An 18,748-nucleotide genomic window follows, 5' to 3' on the forward strand; every position below is an offset into this window, starting at 1 on the left:
TTCCTCAACCACAGAAAGTGGCGAAATCTTTTCCACCGAGACTTTGGTTTAGTTGTTCTGTGACAATCTGTTTAGAAACCACAGCATTCTCTGCCAGTTCATCGTCAAAGGCACCAGGGAGAGAGTCCTGGTCCTCACATTGTCCATCCTCATGCGGTTCCTCAGGGTTATCATGCTCTTCATAGCTGGTGACTTCCTCAGCATTCCTCTGCATCTCCAGCATGGTTCCCAGTGTCTCCAGCATTCCTTCATAGACCATGACCTTGTGATCAGCTTCCTTCTGAATGCTCATCATCTCCTCTTCCCATCCTTTGACTAAGGCTGTCTATCTCAGCCCTTAAAGTCTCGATCTGCCTGAGATCTTGCTCCACCCTGTCCGCATGAGCGAGCTTTTCAGTCTCTATCTCACGCTGAAGGGCGTCTTTGTCCGTCCTCAAGGCCTCGATCAGCTGGAGATCTTTTTCCATCCTGTCCGCATGAGCGAGCTTTTCATTCTCCAGCTCACACTGAAGGGTGTCGATCAGCTGGAGATCTTTTTCAGTCCTGTCGGCATGAGCCAGCTTTTCAGTCTGTAGCTCACGCTGAAGGGCGTCTTTCTCCACTTTCAGGGTGTCGATCAGCTGGAGATCTTGTTCCACCCTTTCTGCATTAGTGAGCTTTTCAGTCTCTAGCTCTGCCTCCAGGGCGTCTTTCTCCACCTTTAGAGCGTCTTTCTCCGCCTTCAGGGCGTCTTTCTCCACTTTTAGAGCGTCTTTCCCCGCCTTCAGGGTGTCTTTCTCCGCCTTCAGGGCGTCTTTCTCCGTCTTAAGGGTGTCTTTCTCCACCTTTAGAGCGTCTTTCTCCGCCTTCAGGGCGTCTTTCTCTACCTTTAGAGCGTCTTTCTCCGCCTTCAGGGTGTCTTTCTCCACTTTTAGAGCGTCTTTCTCCGCCTTCAGGGTGTCGATCAGATGGAGGTCGTGCTCCACCGTGTCGCCGTGAGACTTGTTTTCCGTCTCATACTCACTGTGAAGACTTTCAGCGTCTGCTGTGAAAAAGGCCTATATTGGACTTTAAACAATGCCTCTATCTAAAATTACTGCAGACTACTGTACATTATGTAGGCTAAATGGTTATATAAAAACAGCCACTTGCTATAAATATTTATATTTCACAGCAGAAACTTGATGACACCACATCCTGTCGTCGTTATTTACAGTAACTGTAATGTAAATGGCTAATGCTGTGTTTCAGCTTGCTCTCGTAGAGGCTGTGGTTGCGGTTCAGTGCGGCTTACTGTTAAGAAGTATCTAAAAGTGGAGCTGTCAGGTTTGTAAACACGGCACATCCTGGACTATACCAAAGCCGGGGGCGTAGTGATTTCACAGTAATTAACTCCTTTTTCAAGCTGCGCGAAGAGAAACGGGTTTCTTATTGCTTCGGGCGAGAATATAAAATACAGTTTTGTGTACTCATTCTCTAATTGCAGAATGAAGACAAACGCGTCCTTTACCTTTTTAAACATCCCCACCCCACCCATTCTTTCTGAGTTAGTGAGTTGCTTCTTCCGCGCTCTGCTCCGAATCAGCTGAGTTTTGAAGAGGCCGCTCCACTGTGACTCTCACGTCCGGTACCCTGTGTATATTTGTCCAGACACACACACGCCCTCTGGACATATGAGCTGCAAATTTGACGTCACTTGCATTAGAGCCGCGTTAATGTGAAGATCCACCATTTTTGTAATTTGAGCCGCGTTAATGTGAAGATCCACCATGAAAACCGGGCTGTCTCTTGTTCGAGTCTGACTGCTTTAAGACGAGTGTGGTCCGGTGCATCCTGGACCAATTTCGCAGATGGTGAGTCATTGATGCATTGATGGCTAGCTAACGTTAAATCTGTGAACGGCGTTGGTATTAACATTAACGCTAGCTCTAACGTCGTTGTTGTCTTTATTTAACCAGATCACTCGGTTATTTCTTCTGACATTGTAAAAATGAGACTTTTCTTTTAAATATTTGTAAAGCTTCATCGATATTAGCTAGCTAGCTAACGTTATATCTTGGAATGTTCCATAATTCCATTGTAGTGCTGATCAGCAGTTTTGTCGACAAAACGTTCATAAGCTAACTTAGATGTATACAAACATATTTTACTAACCTAATGTAAAACCATCTTACTTGTGTCCTAGTCTTTTAGGCAGTGACATTATCCAGTTTGTGGCGTGAGGTCGTGCAGTTACATAATATACACTCAGTAATGGGTTCCACTGATGCTACCGTGCATGTACAGACCACAAGCTGCTGCTGCTGCTGACAGCAGCTTTTGACCACAGCTTGTATGGACGTCTTCTCATCAGACATCTCACAGCTACACACAGTCACATTAAAGCCCACTGTAGTACCGTCAGGTGATAACGTCCATCGCGGGGCTTGCTGGGTGTCCACCCTAAAAGCACACACTTTTCTGCCTAAGAACAAAACAGATTTTTATCGCACTTGCTGTTTTGCTGATACATACAACTAGGAAGTGAGAAAGTCCATTTAGCTCTGCTTGGCCTTCACACTTTATCAAACTATCGCTTGATGGTTGCATAAACGAGATCTGTGTAGAATAGGATCACTTAATCAAGGGATAGTTGCCATTTAGACAAGTACTGTTAAGTCTTTCACCTACTGTCAGTTAGCACTTAAAAATTAATATCAAGAATGTTTGTTTGGGTAAAACCAGGTTGAAGAGTTTAATCTGCCAGCCAGGACTGAGATCAGGAGTACTGCATGTGACTTCTTTATACAAGTGTTTACAGTTGTAAAAGGATTGCACTTTGGCCACTGTTTGTTTATTTTATTCATCAAAAATGGTACAAAAATAAATGATTAATATGACAGACAGTTTTTCCTAAATTGCAGTACAGAAATGCCAATTATATCTTTCAGGTAATTTACTCAGAAAAACTACCATTACAGGACACTGACAAATGTAATTTTCCACTGTAAAAGGTCTTGTTCACTTAATAACCAAATTAAGGGACACTTAGAAAAAACTGTTGTTTACTGTATGTCATGTCATTATGTAAAAATCTATCCTGACTGTATATCCTTAGATTTAGTTGGGCTTCATGAGCCCTGAGTGCTGAGTAAGTATAAGCTATGCATCTTTGATAAGGTGTATAGGAGTCTGAGAATCATTGATGAAGTTTAAATGCTGACAGTCAGAAGACAAGAAGAGAAATGCTCTCAGTATTATTCCACATCACTTAGGAATTTACTTGTTTACAGATTTTGCTAGTTTTCCCTCCAGTTGTCTTGCTCGCTGGCTGCTTCACAGTGCTGTCTTTTCTCAAAAAGACACACAAATCAGTAAAACCAACAGCATCTGGGTATTTGTATTTTGCAAATGACCCACAGTGGGAATCAGTAATTACATTTTTATTGATTATGTTTCTGTCAGTTACTTGTGCTTTCCAGCACTAATGCACTGTCATCCCGAGCACATGTTGTTGACCTTGTCCACGATGGCAAGGCGCCTCTTCGCTCAAACACAGGGAGTCCAGATGTTTGCACTCCTCTACTCTAATCCTGCCTACATACTCCCCCACCCATCTCTCAGTATTCAAATTCACTACATGCACACACACACACCACTGCCTTTCCCATGTGCATGAAACCAAGAAAGATAACTCTTTTCAGATTATACAGTATATTTAGCAGTCGGGTATTTTGTGTCTAATTTAATGTTTTTGCCTCTGTATCTTCAAATAAGATTCTGTCCCTATTTCACTTCCTCCTCAGGAACCTTTTAAAGCTGTATTTATCAGAATTGTTTTATAAACAAAGGATGTACATTTAATGTGAAAGTAATGGCTTGTGCTGATTAACCCACTGATTTATCACCAAACTCTGAGGTTTTAAACATTTTTTAGCTCATTTGTTTTGGTTTTATGGCCCACATCTTTGCAATTTGGTTCAAGCTCACTATTCTCATCACTTGCAGCAGGCAGCAAAAAGTTCTGGTAAAACCACTGAAGTCTACCAACATATTATCAAAGGTCAGGCAGAATTAGCCAGATATTTCCCTCATTAAAAGGAGACTGAATATTGGTCTTAAATGGCCAGAAACACAGCTTCAGACAAATGATATTGTTGTTCTGTGTCTGTGGGACACAACACCTTCATAAGATGACCATAGTGGATGTTGTTCAAATTGTACACCCAAGAAACCAAAAATTATTAAATGTTGCTGTGTAGAGAGAAACAAACCGTATCCCTCTATATGTTTGTGCCCAGTCCGTAACCTGTTTTTCTCTGGAAGTGCATGCAGAGCCACACAGTTTATTAGAAGGATTCCTCCGTCCTCAGACTGAGAGACAGGTCAGCCAGACAATCACTGACCAGTCATGAATGAGGACATTTGTCTTATTTGCCTCGGAGCCTGTGTGTGTGTCAGTGAAAAGCGTTAATTAGCTCATTTTATTTGCTAATCAACAAGCCTCAGCGGTAGAAGGGTGTCCAACAGGTTTCAGACAGCTTGATGAAGCTATGATCAGTGTCTTTTTTCCTCAGAACCTCTCATCTGTCTTGCCTCTTTTCCAGACATGTTGTGCTGAAAATGCTGGGATTAGACTGATATATCATGGATCCTGAGGAGTTAGAGCTGCAGAATGACTACCGTTACCGTAACTATGCCGCAGTCATTGAGAAAGCGCTGCGAAACTTTGAGTCTTCGAGTGAGTGGGCAGATCTTATCTCTTCCCTGGGGAAGCTCAATAAGGTACAGTATGGTGCACGGAAATGACCCGATACCATAGAAACACTGTAGCTGTTAATATTGTCTCATTATGTGCTCCTAAGGAATTACCTGTGTTCTAGAATTTAACCAAAATTTGCGTGTTAGTTTTTCTTTTTGGTGTTGGTGCCATGCAGGTGTGAGCATCACAGCTGCTGTACGTGTTTCAGTTCTCAGTTGTTATGAGGAAGTTCTTGTTTCTCTTTGCAGCAGTCTCTTTGTAATACAAATAAAATTGCTCAAGTCTTCAGGCCATTTTATTTGGGCAATGAATGTGTCCTTTTTTCTTTTGACTTTCAGAGCAAATGTTTACTTAGCACAAACAGTCATCCTTTAAGGTTTACATAAGGGGCAGAGAAAAGTTTAATGTCATAAATATGAAACATTGCTACAACAAAATGCACAAAATCCAATTCCTCCGGTTTGTCTGTTTGGGGTAATTAGTTTTATGGTTGTGTATTAACTCTTTTTAATAGCTAGTGTAGCTTTGCCTTATTTTCTGTCTCTTTCCATCAGGCCCTGCAGAGTAACCTCCGCTATTCACTCCTACCCAAGAGGCTGATCATAGGGAAGCGTCTCGCTCAGTGCCTACACCCGGCCCTGCCAAGCGGAGTACATCTCAAAGCTCTGGAGACCTATGAGATCATCTTCAAAATCATTGGAACAAAATGGCTAGCCAAGGATCTGTTCATTTACAGGTAACCAAACTGGCTTGACTCTATTACTGCTTCAAGGAGAGTACTGGCCTGAATATGAATGCATTTTTGTGATTTAACTTGTGTGTGTCTGGATTTTAGCTCAGGATTGTTTCCGCTGTTGAGCCACGCAGCCATGGCAGTGAAGCCTGTTCTGCTGACACTGTATGAGCGTTACTATCTCCCACTGCAGAGAGCTTTGCTGCCCAGTCTCCAGGCATTCGTAACAGGACTCCTACCAGGCCTGGAGGAGGGACTGGAGGTCTATGACAGGTGCACAGCACACTCTGGTTTTGTTAGGAGAAAGAAAAATAATCTCAAACCATTCTTATGTAATGAGTGTTTTAAGGGATTAAATTTAGAGGACAGGTCTCAGTATTCTATATTTTTCTTATTGTGAGGAAATCCCATGAAAAGACCAAAACGTCAGGTTCTGTCCGTTTAATCACAGTGTTTTCCTCTGTGCCATATAGTACAGCAGAGCTGAACATGAGCCTGGATTTATAACATTCAACAAATGTGTTTAAAAGAATGACCAGCTAATTTAACTGACTTGCTGGTTCTTATGTGGGTCATATTTTGAGTCGGTTGGCCTATTAAGATAGTATACTGGCCAAATGGTACTTTTATACTGAAGCAGTGTGTCAGAAACAACATCATTAACCACTAGACCAGTGTGCCATTTATTAGTGGATATATTGTTGAACACATCTTCGGTTTTTGTCCTCTCTCTGTCCAGGACTGATGCATTGCTGGTCAAATTGTCACTGCTGGTGGGTCAGCAGGTCTTCTATGGTGCCCTGTGGGGCAGCATGCTGGTCAGCCCCATGGTGCGACTGCCCGCCTCGGTCTTTATAGTCACCCACTTTGACCGCATGGTGTCCCCGAATCAGCAAACACACATGCTAGGCTACGACCACCTCCTAGTGGTGAGTGTCTGTGTTTGTTTTACTGCACACATATGGTGTAGGTCATGTCTAAACATGAAAAGGTTTATTATGAGGACTTTTTTCTATTGTGAACATATTTCAGTTTAAGGTCAGTTAATTCAGCATTTTGCTCTGCCTCCATCTTTTGTCTGAATGTCTCGGGTTCTGTCTGTTTCCAGGTGAAGTCAGTGTGTCTTTCTCTGCAAGATTCAAATGTTTTGGTGCAGAGGAACATGCTCGAAATCCTGCTCTACTTTTTCCCTTTTGCTGCATGTCTGGTAGGTAGATACACTGCTTTTGGTTTTCCTTCCAAATCACTGAACTGAGGATGTTGGTTAAACTGGGGATTTCTGTAAAAGTTGATAATGCTTCTCCTCTTGATCCAGCAGTGTCATATGATCCGCATTAACTACAAGTATTATTTTGTGTTGGCTATTACTGCTGTTGTCAGCTGTCGAATTTAACTGAGTCTTAGTTACTTTAGAGAGCTGTCTCTAACATCAGCCTCTTTTCCACTGAATGTGGCAAGTGATCTATCATTAATCTGCCGTTCTTGTTCCTCAGCTAATTATCACTCTGTGTATTGTTATTGAAGGATCCAGCAGAGGCCTGTATTACTATGAGTGTCGAAGACGTGATCACAATGGCATCTGCCGCTTCACTCACACTACTTCGCAGAGACATGTCCCTTAATAGACGCCTCTACGCCTGGCTCCTGGGTACTGGTTATTAAAATGGACCGCATAGTTTGATCAGTTACTGTTTTTTTTTCCCAGTTTCCTTGCTAATGTTTGTCTTCACTTGCATGTATTTTCAGGCACAAACATAAAAGGAGAAATAGTGGCACCACACCCCACCCTCTCCACCACCACAGAGGAACATACGTTGTTCTACTTCAACACCTACTCTAGAGATTTCCTTGTACAGGTAACTCACTCATGTGCTATCACACAGACATGCACCAAATGTGTTGAGAAACATGCTTGTTTGCTTTCTTGCTGTGAGTTAGATAAGATCGGTGCCACTCACATGACTCTATAATAATTATGAAGCTACAGGCAGTTGCTTGTTTTGTTCTTACCATGAGGTTCTGGGCCACCAGCAGAGACTCAACTGCACCCAGCCATGAAAAACTCATACATATAACTTCTGTCTAAATCCCTACAAAAAATGCTAATAAGCATATTTTCTAAAAATATATCCTGTAACTAAATTAAGTAAAATGTCTCTCAAGATTCTTGCTCAGATGTGGTTGAACAGTGTTCTAATATATATTTGTCACCTGTTTCTCTGACCTCAGGCTCTGATTAACATCCTCAAACAGAAGGATGTGAAAAGTGACCCAGAAAATGTGATCGGATACCTCAGGCCCTTTCGTATCATCATCAGCCTGCTGGATAAACCAGAGATAGGTAGACAGCACTGAGCAGCGCATTACAAAAACCACACCACAGTGCTGAATTACGTGATCCACTGCTCTTTGTTCAAGGTGCTTTACTGTGATAATGTTTCTGCTCAGGTCCAGCTGTCTTGAGCAGTGTGTTGTTGGAGGTGGTTCGAGCCTTCTATGGTTACTGTCGAGAGATGCTGGGAGAGGAAACCATTACTAGCTCAGGGCTCTCAGACAACCAGCTAGTCAGGTGACAGTGATGGATGTTAACACAGATGCACTGTTGAATACATACTGTATTTAATGGGTGAAAGAACGGCTACCTACATGAAATGAATCCTGAAACATGGTATTTTTGTTATGTTTTCTTAAACAGTAAGATAAAGGAGAATAAGAATGCATCAGAGATCATAAAGACTGTGAATATGCTTGTGAGCTCCATGAACAGTGAATACCTGTGGGAGTACATGACACGGCGCTTCTGCACTTCTCTCAGGTATGGTGGGGGATGACTGACAGAATCATTGAGTATAATGGGAAAATCTGCATGTTAGACTTTAAAACTTAAACCTGTCAGGTGTTAACTACAGTCTATAGTGGAGACGGCATTCACAAAGTTCTTGTATATGCAGATTTTTCGCAGTTATCTTGATATTTCATAAGATAAAAATGGGTTTTTTACCATTGGTCTCTCTCTATAGTAACAAGGATGACCCACCAGCACCTCCTCAACAGGACCGCAGTCATTCTGCTCCATCTGTACCAGAGATATCTAATCTCATAATTTTCCTGCTTGATGTTCTTCCTCTGGTAAGAAACACACACACCTCTGTGTAGTTCCCTCCTTTATGAAATAAAGTTGGTGCAGTGAAGCCTATACCAGAAAAAAGGCAGAGGACCCAAATAGTATGTTAAAAATATCAACAATTATTCAGCATAACTCTAACTCATATACACACAAACCTGAAGAAGCTTCTACACACAAACAACATGTTCATGATTTGTACCCTCAGGAGCTCCATGCTGATATCCAGTCCCAGCTCCTTCCTGAGATGCTGGGCACCATGCTGTGCACCCTGCATAGCAACATGAACTCTGTTAGCCTGGAAGATGTCACACAGGGCCTGCGTGCCTGCTTCAAGGTCCTGAGTAAGATCCAAATGCCGGTGGTGTATATGGACACTGAGGCAGGTGAACACGCAGAGGAGATGGCATTACAGACACCAGAGGAGGGAAGCAAACAAATTCAGGTTAGGCATTTTACAGCCTGTGACATTGTGGTTTCCTTCCAAATATTTTTGATGTTTGGCTGTGCCTTATCATAAAAATGATACTTTATCTAGGATATCGAGAAGGAGGGACAGAAAGATGGAGTTGTTTGTCAGATTAATGGTGACCATGTAGAAGAAGAGCTGTACAGAGATGAACGAGAGTCTGCAAATGGTACTTATCCAGCACTCAGGTCTGAAGATAGTGGACTAGGAATCAGTGCCTCCCCGTCAGAACAGCATCTCCCACCTGGGATGGGGATGGGGTCAAAGGAAAATGGACTTTGCAAAGAAGGTGAGGGAGTGTGGAGGAAAGGAGGCAGTGTAGACACCATGACTCTGTGTCTCCAAAACATCCTGGCCTTCATAACCACAAGGTAAATTGTTGAGCCATTATCAAATTAGTTTGTAGTCTTAATGGACTCCTTCACTGGACACTTTTATCAGCTGCAATTGCTAAATATTTTCTCTCCTGCCATGTTTCAGATACCTGCTGGTACAGGTGGAGGATGTCAAGAGACTGGAGGAAGGACCCCAGCCTGACCGAAGTGTTACCTCTGAGGATCAGAAATTTTTGTTTCCAAGCATAGGGGGACATCAAATTAAAGACAAACTGACTGAACTGTTCACTCCTAACAAACTGAAATCCAGCCCTACATCTGACAGCCAGCTCTCAGCATCCCCTACAGAGAAGAAACAAGAGCGTGGGCATTTAAGATGCCTGGATTGGGCGGCAGGCTATATGCCACGGGGCCGGGCAGAGATCTCTGAGGCCTGTCGGCAGGCCTTTACTGCCACATGCCACCTTCTACTAGAGTGCACCACCTTCCCTATCTACTTAAGTGAAGAGGAGACTCTGGCTCTTCACACAGACATGTTTGGCCACACAGGTCAGCACGCAGTCATGCACTTGAGTTCATAGTATTGTTAGCTGCATGCTTTAACCCACAAAGAAGTAATTAAAGGATTTGCTTTCTTTAGGCACCGAAGTGGACAGCCTGCCACTATGGCTGAGGTCCTTGATGACACTGTGCTGCTTGTCCAGGGACTATAATATCCAACACACAGCAGTGGCCTCCCTGTTGGAACTTATCAACCATTCCCAGTCATTAGCATTAGTCATCCAGGACAAGCGCAGACGCTACCAGACATCTGACTCTAACCCTCTGAGTGGGCGGCTGCAGATGGTCACTGTGCCGCCCATCTACCCTGCCCTGCTTCGGGCCATAGAGGAAGGCACAGATTTCTATCAGGTTAGGTTATAAAAGGAACATTTTTGTGTGTCTTACAGCTGTAAGTGTAATATTTTAAGATTTTAAAATGTGCTGTGACACAGAGGGTGGCCCAGGCACTGTGGAGCCAACTGGACATGGAGCGGAGAGAACAGCACATTTCCTGTGTGGAACTCTTTTACAGGCTTCACTGTCTGGCTCCATCAGTGTCCATCTGTGAAGACATCATCTGCCAGGCATTATTGCACAAAGACAAGGTGTGTATGCCTGCACACAGCTGAACCAGATTTTATTCACATATTTTTTTCCACCATCTTCCAGATATCATTTTAACTGAGATGAACATACAAACAAACCTAAGAAATGTGGCAAGTTGTTCAGGTAAGGCAAAGTTTTGTTTTGCGTTTGTCTGCCGTAGGCTGTTAGACTGGATCAGGTAAGCCAAAGTTTTGCTTTGTGTTTGTCTGCCGTAGGCTGTTAGACTGGAAGCACTGCATCGCTTCACAGTGCTATGGCACCTGACTCGGGAGATCCAGACCAGCAGGACTATGTCTCTCAATCGCTCCTTTGACCGGTTGGTACATATTTGAAGAGTAGTTAAGACAAATGAAGGGTTCTGTCTTATGCATCAGTCTTTTGGTAATTCCTGAATCTTTTACATTGTCTCTCAGTACTCATCTTATGTGCTTTGCATATTCAACATATGAGTCATGGCTGCTCTGATAGTGGATTAGTCTGCTACACAAGGAGCCAGTAATGTCACAGCTGTAAAGATGGAAATGTTCCTCAGGCCTCAGGGAAATGTTCAGCTTTTATTGAAACTGTTCTGAAGAGGTGTTTATTCAATTTTAAGATCATTTTGGAAGACGTAGTTTGTGCTGCTGTTGAATTGACATCACATGCTAATTTGCTGTCATAACATCTGTGTTTATATTTATCTAACATTAAAAAATGTAAGGTTAAAACCAGGAAGCCAGACTCTAAATAGCTTTGTCATTAAAAACATTTTTCAAGCTGCTATCATCACATCGATATGCATGTAAATCTACCTCTTATAAAAGCATTTTATACACTTCAGTATGCTGAATAGAGAGGAGGACCCAAACACTGGAATTAACCTGTGCTAGCAAATGCTGTATATTTTGAGGAAAATAAAACCTGAACAGTTGGGTTATATTTAATTACAGTTTAACTTTAGCAAATGCAGAGGAGTAGTTTACCCAGACAGACATTGGGGATGAGTGGCTGGTTGTTTAGGTACATTTACGTGTCTTTCCTGCTGCTGATTGGTGAGTTAAACATGCTGCTGCCCTCCCCCATCCACTGAATACAGTCAGTCCAGGAACCACAGTGAAATGAGAGCACATTCGCTGATAAATATCAGCCACTCTCCTCAAGGAAAAGACATTAAATTTGCTAGGTTTGTTGCCAGTTGCTTTTGAAGTTAAGTTGCTATAGGAGTCTTAAAAGCTGCAAAATGTAGCAAGAAACTTGCTGTGCGGCACCCTTCAGGCCAAAATTTACACTTTCCCCACTTGCCCACTCATGAAACATGATGACAAACTGAAGATGAAAAAGATTCAAAGAATTACAGAAAAAGACAACTTACTATTTAAGAAACCTGACTTTTCAAACGTGTCTCTCTCAGGTCTCTGTGTGTTGTGGTGGACAGTCTAAGTTGCACTGATGGTTCAATAAGTGCAGCAGCTCATTGCTGGCTTGTCAGGGCTCTGTCCCTCAGTGATGTGATTCGAATCCTGGAACCTATTCTGTTGTTGTTGCTTCATCCCTCCACTCAGTGCTGCTCTATTCAGAGCATCAAACAAAATCTTACTGCTGGTAAGTGCATTTGTCATTATGTTTTGTCTGTGTTGTATATGGCAGTTAGATTTGTCTTGGTAAGAATTAATTTTTGTTATTGTTGTGTGCTTTTATCTGGTCTGTTTCTTTGCTTTTTAGGTAACCTAAAGGGTCTAAGCAACAGACGTAGAGGTTCCACCAAAAGTACTGGGACATCTGCGGGTGCCGTGGTAACAGAGATCACCACCTTAAATCTCATTAACATTGTGGACCGGGAGTCCCTGTGGGCACAGTTAGACAATAGCCCAGAACTGTCCAGACTACCAGATGCTTTAGTGATCTCAAGAAGTGGAAGTGAAGAGACAGAAGAGGAGGATAAGGCAGAAGAGGAGGAGGAGGCTGAGAGTGAACACACCGAGTCAGCTGACACCAGTGGTGCCCAGGTATCTACTGAGAACTCCAGCTCTGGCTCTACCCCCTACCCCAGCATTGAGGAAGGTGGTGTGGTTAATAGCCTGCGGAGGGCAGAGTCTGAGCACACGCAGGCATCTGATTCATTGTCAAGTGAGGATGAGGAGGATTTAGAACTGGAAGCCATGGCCAAGTCTCGCCTCTTAAAACAGGAGCGTGAGAAGAGAGAGGCCATTGACTCTCTGTTCAGACATGTGTTGCTGTATCCTGTGGCTGGTGGCTGGCGTCATCTGCTCCAAGGCTTGGGACTGCTGGACAGCCTGCTGAGGAGCAGTGCTGAGTGCCCTCTGGTGGATGCTCTTTCCTCCACCTCCTTGGACACAAGCTCTGCTGCACATTTAAACCTGGTCTCTAACCTTTTACAGCGCCACCAACAAGCTCAGGATGGCAAAAGCTTCTATGGCTGCCTGCTTTCCCCCTCTTCCTCCCCATCTGTACCCCCATCCTTGCTCATTGAACTGCTGGTGTCTTTGTGCCTGAGATTTTTGCGCTCTCATTACCCTTCCTACCTGAGCCTGGGTCCTCACGACCTGCAGGGGAACAGGGACGTTCAGGTGAAGAGTGTAGAGGTGCTGACCCGGATGGTGAACCAGCTTGGCTGTGTGGCACAGGGACAAGAGGGCAACGGGGCCACTTTGGATCCAATCCGCAGACTCCTCTCAGGATGTAAAGTGCAGCAATATGCCCTGCTTACTCTTTCTGCATCCATGTATGTTAGCCAGAGGGGGACAGACAAGGGACCACCCAAAAATGTGGAACTGCTGGATGAACAAGGAAGCCTGTCGGAGGAGAGTCTGTTAAATCTTGGAACAGGAGGGGGACAGGAGCAATACCCCTTGCAAATGGAATTGCTTAAACTACTTCAAGCTCTCATCACCCTGGAGCACCATTTGTGGCCCAGTGGGGCTGTCTCATCAACTGGCACAGGTGGAGCATCTGTCCAGCCTGGGGAGCCTCGTGAATCTCCAGCTGCCAGCACCCCCCTTGCTCGTGAGTGGCAGACTGCAGTACTTTTCCAGCAGTCCATCAAGGCAGCCCAGTATGTCCAAAGCCACCCAATAACAGCTCAAGGAATGTTTGTGTCTGCTGCAGCCAGGGCTCTGCAGCCACAGTACGGCTATGCCATGCACCCCCACTGGGTGTCACTGCTGTGCTCCTCTCTTCCATACTTGGGGCGCTCATTAAGCATTATTGTGGCTCCACTCATCAGTCAGATCTGCAGGAACTTGGATGAACTGGTCAAACTTTACGAGCATGATGGTGGAAAGACAAATCAGAGGTAGGCTGAACACAAATTGTAGCTTTCCACATACAAAATAAAGTGTGTCACATAGTTTTGCACACAGCTGGTTTCTAATTTCAGGTTATTAAATCTTACTATACTGTGCAGTGTATAGTTTTCATATTTGCAAGCCTGAACTGTAGTTATGTGATGATTATTATGACTAGACTTTTCAAAAAAGATCAGGTTATTATTGGTTTCTGAATATTGGCTACTGCTTTGGTATTTTAACATTTATACAGGAGGCTCATATTTTTCCTGTGAGGACACTGTTATGTTTTGATTAAGATGTGTTTGTCTTCTGATCAGCCTGAGTGGTAGGAGGGAGAACATCGCCCCTGACTACCCTCTGACTCTGCTGGAAGGCCTGACCACCATTACACACTATTGTCTACTGGACAACAAGAGGGTGAGGAATGAGCACACACATGCACACACACACAGATATGTACCTTGATGAAATTAATGCTCATTTTCTTCTCTCTTTGTCTGTCTGTCAGTCCCTGGTTTCCTGTGATCCTGTAGATGTCCGTAATGCACGCAGTACTGTAATTGATGCACTACCACACATGCTCAGTAGTATGGCGTTGTTATGGGGCGTGATCATGAAGGACGAGTTTCAGAGGCGGACATCTGACTCTGCCCAAAGCAGCAGACACACTTCTACCTCTGTCTATTTTAAAAGCACCAAGGTGTGTGTGTGTGTGTTATAAACATACAGTCTTATGCAAAAGTTTATAAACATACATGTTTTCTGCATTTGTTTATGCCGACATCAGTTCATGTAATGACAGTGCTGTGTTGTTTAAGTCATATGTGTTTGGTTCTGTAATATGCTTACATATTTCCTCCTGTTCCTTAGATCCTACGGCAGCGTGTACTGGAGTTCCTGATCCCTCTAACTGGGCACTATGGAGTTCAGCTGATGGCTTCAGTGGGAGCAGTGTGGAGCTGCAGGAAGACTAAAAAGAGACATAAAAACAAAGTAAGAACTTCAGTGTGTCTGGGGAAAAATTAAAAGGCACAGTCACATCTCAGTCACTGTTGTCTTAAACTGTTATCTTCTTTAGGTTTTACCTGTGGTCAGTGAGTCTCGTCTGACCATTGTGGATCTGGTGAAATCACTGAATACCTTGCATACAGATACCATCCTACAGTTGGTCAAAGAGGTGGTGAAAAAACCACATCAGATCAAAGGGGACCAGGTACACTTACTGTACACACCCAGACAGATGCTTATTAAACTCATAATCTGGAAGTTTCTTAAATTTATTTTTGCACATTTTTCAGAAGTCAACCCTGGTAGATATCCCCATATTGCAGTTCAGCTACGCCTATATCCAGGGGTAAGTAGGGGAAAGCAGTGCAAGTCATAACTTGGGGTTAATATATTCATTTTACAAATGTTCACTTTTACAATAATCTCAATTTCTCTGAGTAGCATTTCAGCCCAGGCTCTGCAGGAAAACGTTGCCCCTCTCCTCGCTCTGTTGCGGGAGTCTGTTCAGCTCAATCTGGCCCCACCTGGACACTTCTTACTGCTGGGGTAAGTTTTTACAATGTTTCACCTGCTGATACCAGAATAAAGAGCGTTTAGGTATCCCTGTTGGATGATGTAGTAGTAGTAGTAGTACTGATATATTACTATTAATTATTGAACATTTTTCCTTGTATAGATTTGTTAATTTCCATTATGAAAATATGATAATCCAGTTATTATTTCTGTCTTACAGAATCCTGAATGATTTTGTCAGTAGGCTCCCCAACGTGGACAACAAGAAGGACACTCGAGATCTACAGGTAAGCTGATTATTCAGCTAGTTGCAGATGTCAGATCAGTAAGCTCTTGATTGAGATAGTGAGTAATGCATATAGGATACTACTGTGATATTAATGATGACATTATCATGCAGGAGGTGACTCAGCGGATCCTTGAGGCAGTAGGTGGGATCGCAGGGTCATCTCTGGAGCAGACCAGCTGGCTGAGCCGGAACCTTGAGGTCAAAGTTCAACCACAGGTGTGTCCTGAAACGGACGAACCTGAGGATGTGGATGGTGACCATTACGGTAATTCTTGATACTTTTGCATGTATAAAATGACCTCAGGTGCAATTAGTTGAGGAAAATTAATCCAGGGGATCAGTATAGCCCTCTGTCAGACAGGACTAAGTGGAGCTTACAAATCACTACTGTTGCCGTGGAAACGCTGCGATTTCTATAGTACACTTTTACTTTCTATTCAAATGTGATCTAAGAATGTAGACCAGGCCAAATACTTTAACCCAAAACTAATGCAAAAAGGGTTTGTTCAAATTCAAGTTTATTTTAATTCTATATACAGACGGTGGTGGGTGACAAATTAAAAGGAAAAACCTGAATAGCTGAGTGGAGAAATCACAAATTGGCATGCTTCTGCTCAGGTGAACAATTAACATCTCATCATGCTCTGTGAGGTGTAAAAACACTGAGCTTGACTTTGAATTAAGATGTAAGAGGAAAAGATCTAATTAACCTTGAAAGAGAGTTAAATATTTGGGCTCAGATGACAGGATTGCTCAACTGATTTGTGCTTAAATTGGAACAATGGCTGAAGTGATGTCTGCATTTAGATTTGGGTGACTTACAAGCCTGACTTCTTGACCCCTACAGTCAGAGAGTATGATGGCTCTGCTGGGGCTCTCTTCTGGTATTGTTTGGGTCTATTTGTCTCCTCAGAGGGAAGGGTATCTTCAAACCATTACAGTTATTATGAGTGATCCAGTTTACACATATGCACCTGTTGCTCCCTCTGAACCTTAAGACAAATTTCACTGCTCTGTATACTGGCCACAGCCCCATGGTGCTGCTTAAGGCAACTAGCATAAAGAAACATTATTCTAAGAGCTTGGTAACAGTCATACATGAACTCACTGTTCCTTCTCTCTTCTTTGTCTCCCTTGGTCAGAGTCAATGGCTCAAACGAGCACCATGGTTTCCTCCTCCGCTCCCTCCATCTACAGTGTGCAAGCTCTGGTGCTGCTGGCTGAGGTAGGACTGTGATTTTGTTTATGGTGAGTAAATGAATGAACCTTTTGTGTGCATTGGTTATATTATTTAACACACTCCATTACTCTGTAGATCCTGGCACCACTTCTGGACATGGTATACCGCAGTGACGAGAAGGAGAAAGCTGTTCCTCTCATTTCCCGGCTTATGTACTATGTTTTTCCCTACCTGAAGAACCACAGGTAACTACTATTGTAGGTGTCTAAGTTATCTTGTCAACAGCTCCGGACCCTTGAGCCTTAACAGTGTTCCTCTAATAGCACATTGTCTCCTCTAGTGCATACAACATGCCTAGCTTTGAAGCGGGAGCTCAGCTGCTGAGCAGTCTGAGTGGGTATGCCTATACCAAAAGGGCCTGGAAGAAAGAGGTGTTTGAGCTCTTCATGGACCCCCTTTTCTTCACCATGGATGCCTCCTGTGCGCCCAGGTGAATTTGTTTTTCATAATGTGCAATATCATTTTTCTGTATATTTAGAAGAAAATTAAAATATTTTATCCTACCTATATCCTATATTACAAAATATATTAAGGTCACCAGTGTTTTATGGCCCCTGCTTGACTACCTTATGTTCTTTATAGCTGGAAATCCATTATTGACCACCTGCTGACTCACGAGAAGACCATGTTTAAAGACCTCATGAGTAAGTACAGCCTCTAGGAAATGCTCATGTAACATTAAAATTAAAAAGGTGAGAGCTAATCTGTGATACAGAACAATAAGGTTCTTGTGACACTGAAGTAGAATGCAACATGTTGAAAAAGGGAAATGCAGCGATTAAGAGAGTTCTTGTATCATTATCAAAGAAGTGATATAGAGTCGGGAAGATGGATATTTTCAAACCAGTGCAGTCAAAGTATCACTTCAGGAAATGTGTCAAATGCAAATTTCAGAGATGTTTCAGGATAACTACTGTTATAAACCATTATTTGTTCTTTAGGCATGCAGAGTGGCTCCCTGAAACTGTTTGCTAATGTAGACCAGAAACCCATGCTGCTGAAGCGCCAGGCATTTGCCATGTTCAGTGGAGAACTTGACCAGTATCATCTCTATCTACCCCTCATTCAAGGTGCGGTAGTGTTCTGGATATTTGAGATGTTTCAGTTATTGTGTGTATAGTTAGTGTTAAAAACAGACATTAAAATTGTCTGTGTTCTTTGAAAACGATCTTCATCCCCCTTCCTTTCAGAGCGTCTCACTGAGGCTTTGCGTATGAACCCTAGCCCTGCTGTCTCAGCCCAGATGTTCTTAATGTTCCGTGTTCTCCTGTTGCGGATTTCATCCCAGCACCTCACATCCCTTTGGCCAATCATGGTCACAGAACTGGTAGGATCCCATCCACTGGGAGTCTGGGACAATTACTGCATCAATATCGGTTTCAATTATTGTAAAGTAAGCTTCAATTTGAACTTGTTTTTCAGATTCGCATATTTGTACGTCTAGAGAAAGCTTTGCAGGAAGATAAAGATGTCTCAAAGTGAGTTAATTCTTTCACTGCCAATTTCCTACTTCACTGACATTGTGTTGACACTTGAGTGTTTCCCTGCATTCTTGTTTACCACCTAGACTGACTAAAGTGGTTCGAGGAGCCCTTGAGAGAAATGGACCAGTGAATTTCTCTCAGGCAGAGCTGGACATGTACCTGTCAGCCTGCAAGTTTCTGGACACTTCCCTGGCTTTTCCTCCAGAAAGGATACCAATCTTTCAGATGTGAGAGCCTGATTTAGGACAAAAGAACTTCAAAACATTCTTGCTTTTTTTTTTTTTATATGTGACTTCTGTTGCTGTAACTTTATTGTTTTACTTTCTGTCCTACCTTTTGTGTAACTGCTTGTGTACAGGTATCGCTGGGCATTTGTCCCTGAGGTGGATGTGAACCG

The 18,748-nt window shown here is 43.1% G+C and overlaps 1 protein-coding gene across 1 annotated transcript; it reads left to right on the plus strand.

The window, feature by feature from the left end:
* Nucleotides 1-1,717: 1,717 nt before the first annotated feature.
* On the plus strand, nt 1,718-18,746 carry dop1b (DOP1 leucine zipper like protein B; the record flags this gene model as incomplete). The annotated part of the gene is made up of 37 exons (XM_020585834.1): nt 1,718-1,832; nt 4,566-4,743; nt 5,275-5,456; nt 5,556-5,726; nt 6,193-6,382; nt 6,562-6,660; nt 6,978-7,101; nt 7,200-7,309; nt 7,683-7,794; nt 7,902-8,022; nt 8,149-8,268; nt 8,474-8,582; nt 8,786-9,022; nt 9,116-9,417; nt 9,527-9,930; nt 10,022-10,293; nt 10,377-10,529; nt 10,746-10,846; nt 11,921-12,111; nt 12,232-13,822; nt 14,135-14,234; nt 14,326-14,517; nt 14,688-14,810; nt 14,896-15,030; nt 15,116-15,171; nt 15,267-15,371; nt 15,559-15,625; nt 15,739-15,892; nt 16,770-16,852; nt 16,943-17,052; nt 17,148-17,297; nt 17,450-17,511; nt 17,809-17,937; nt 18,058-18,194; nt 18,290-18,345; nt 18,435-18,578; nt 18,710-18,746. Coding segments are annotated over exons 2-37 (6,567 nt in total), but the record flags the coding sequence as incomplete, so codon positions are not given.
* Nucleotides 18,747-18,748: the final 2 nt, after the last annotated feature.

Source organism: Monopterus albus, unplaced genomic scaffold (genome assembly GCF_001952655.1).
Source record: "Monopterus albus unplaced genomic scaffold, M_albus_1.0 scaffold380.1, whole genome shotgun sequence".
NCBI lineage: Eukaryota > Metazoa > Chordata > Actinopteri > Synbranchiformes > Synbranchidae > Monopterus > Monopterus albus.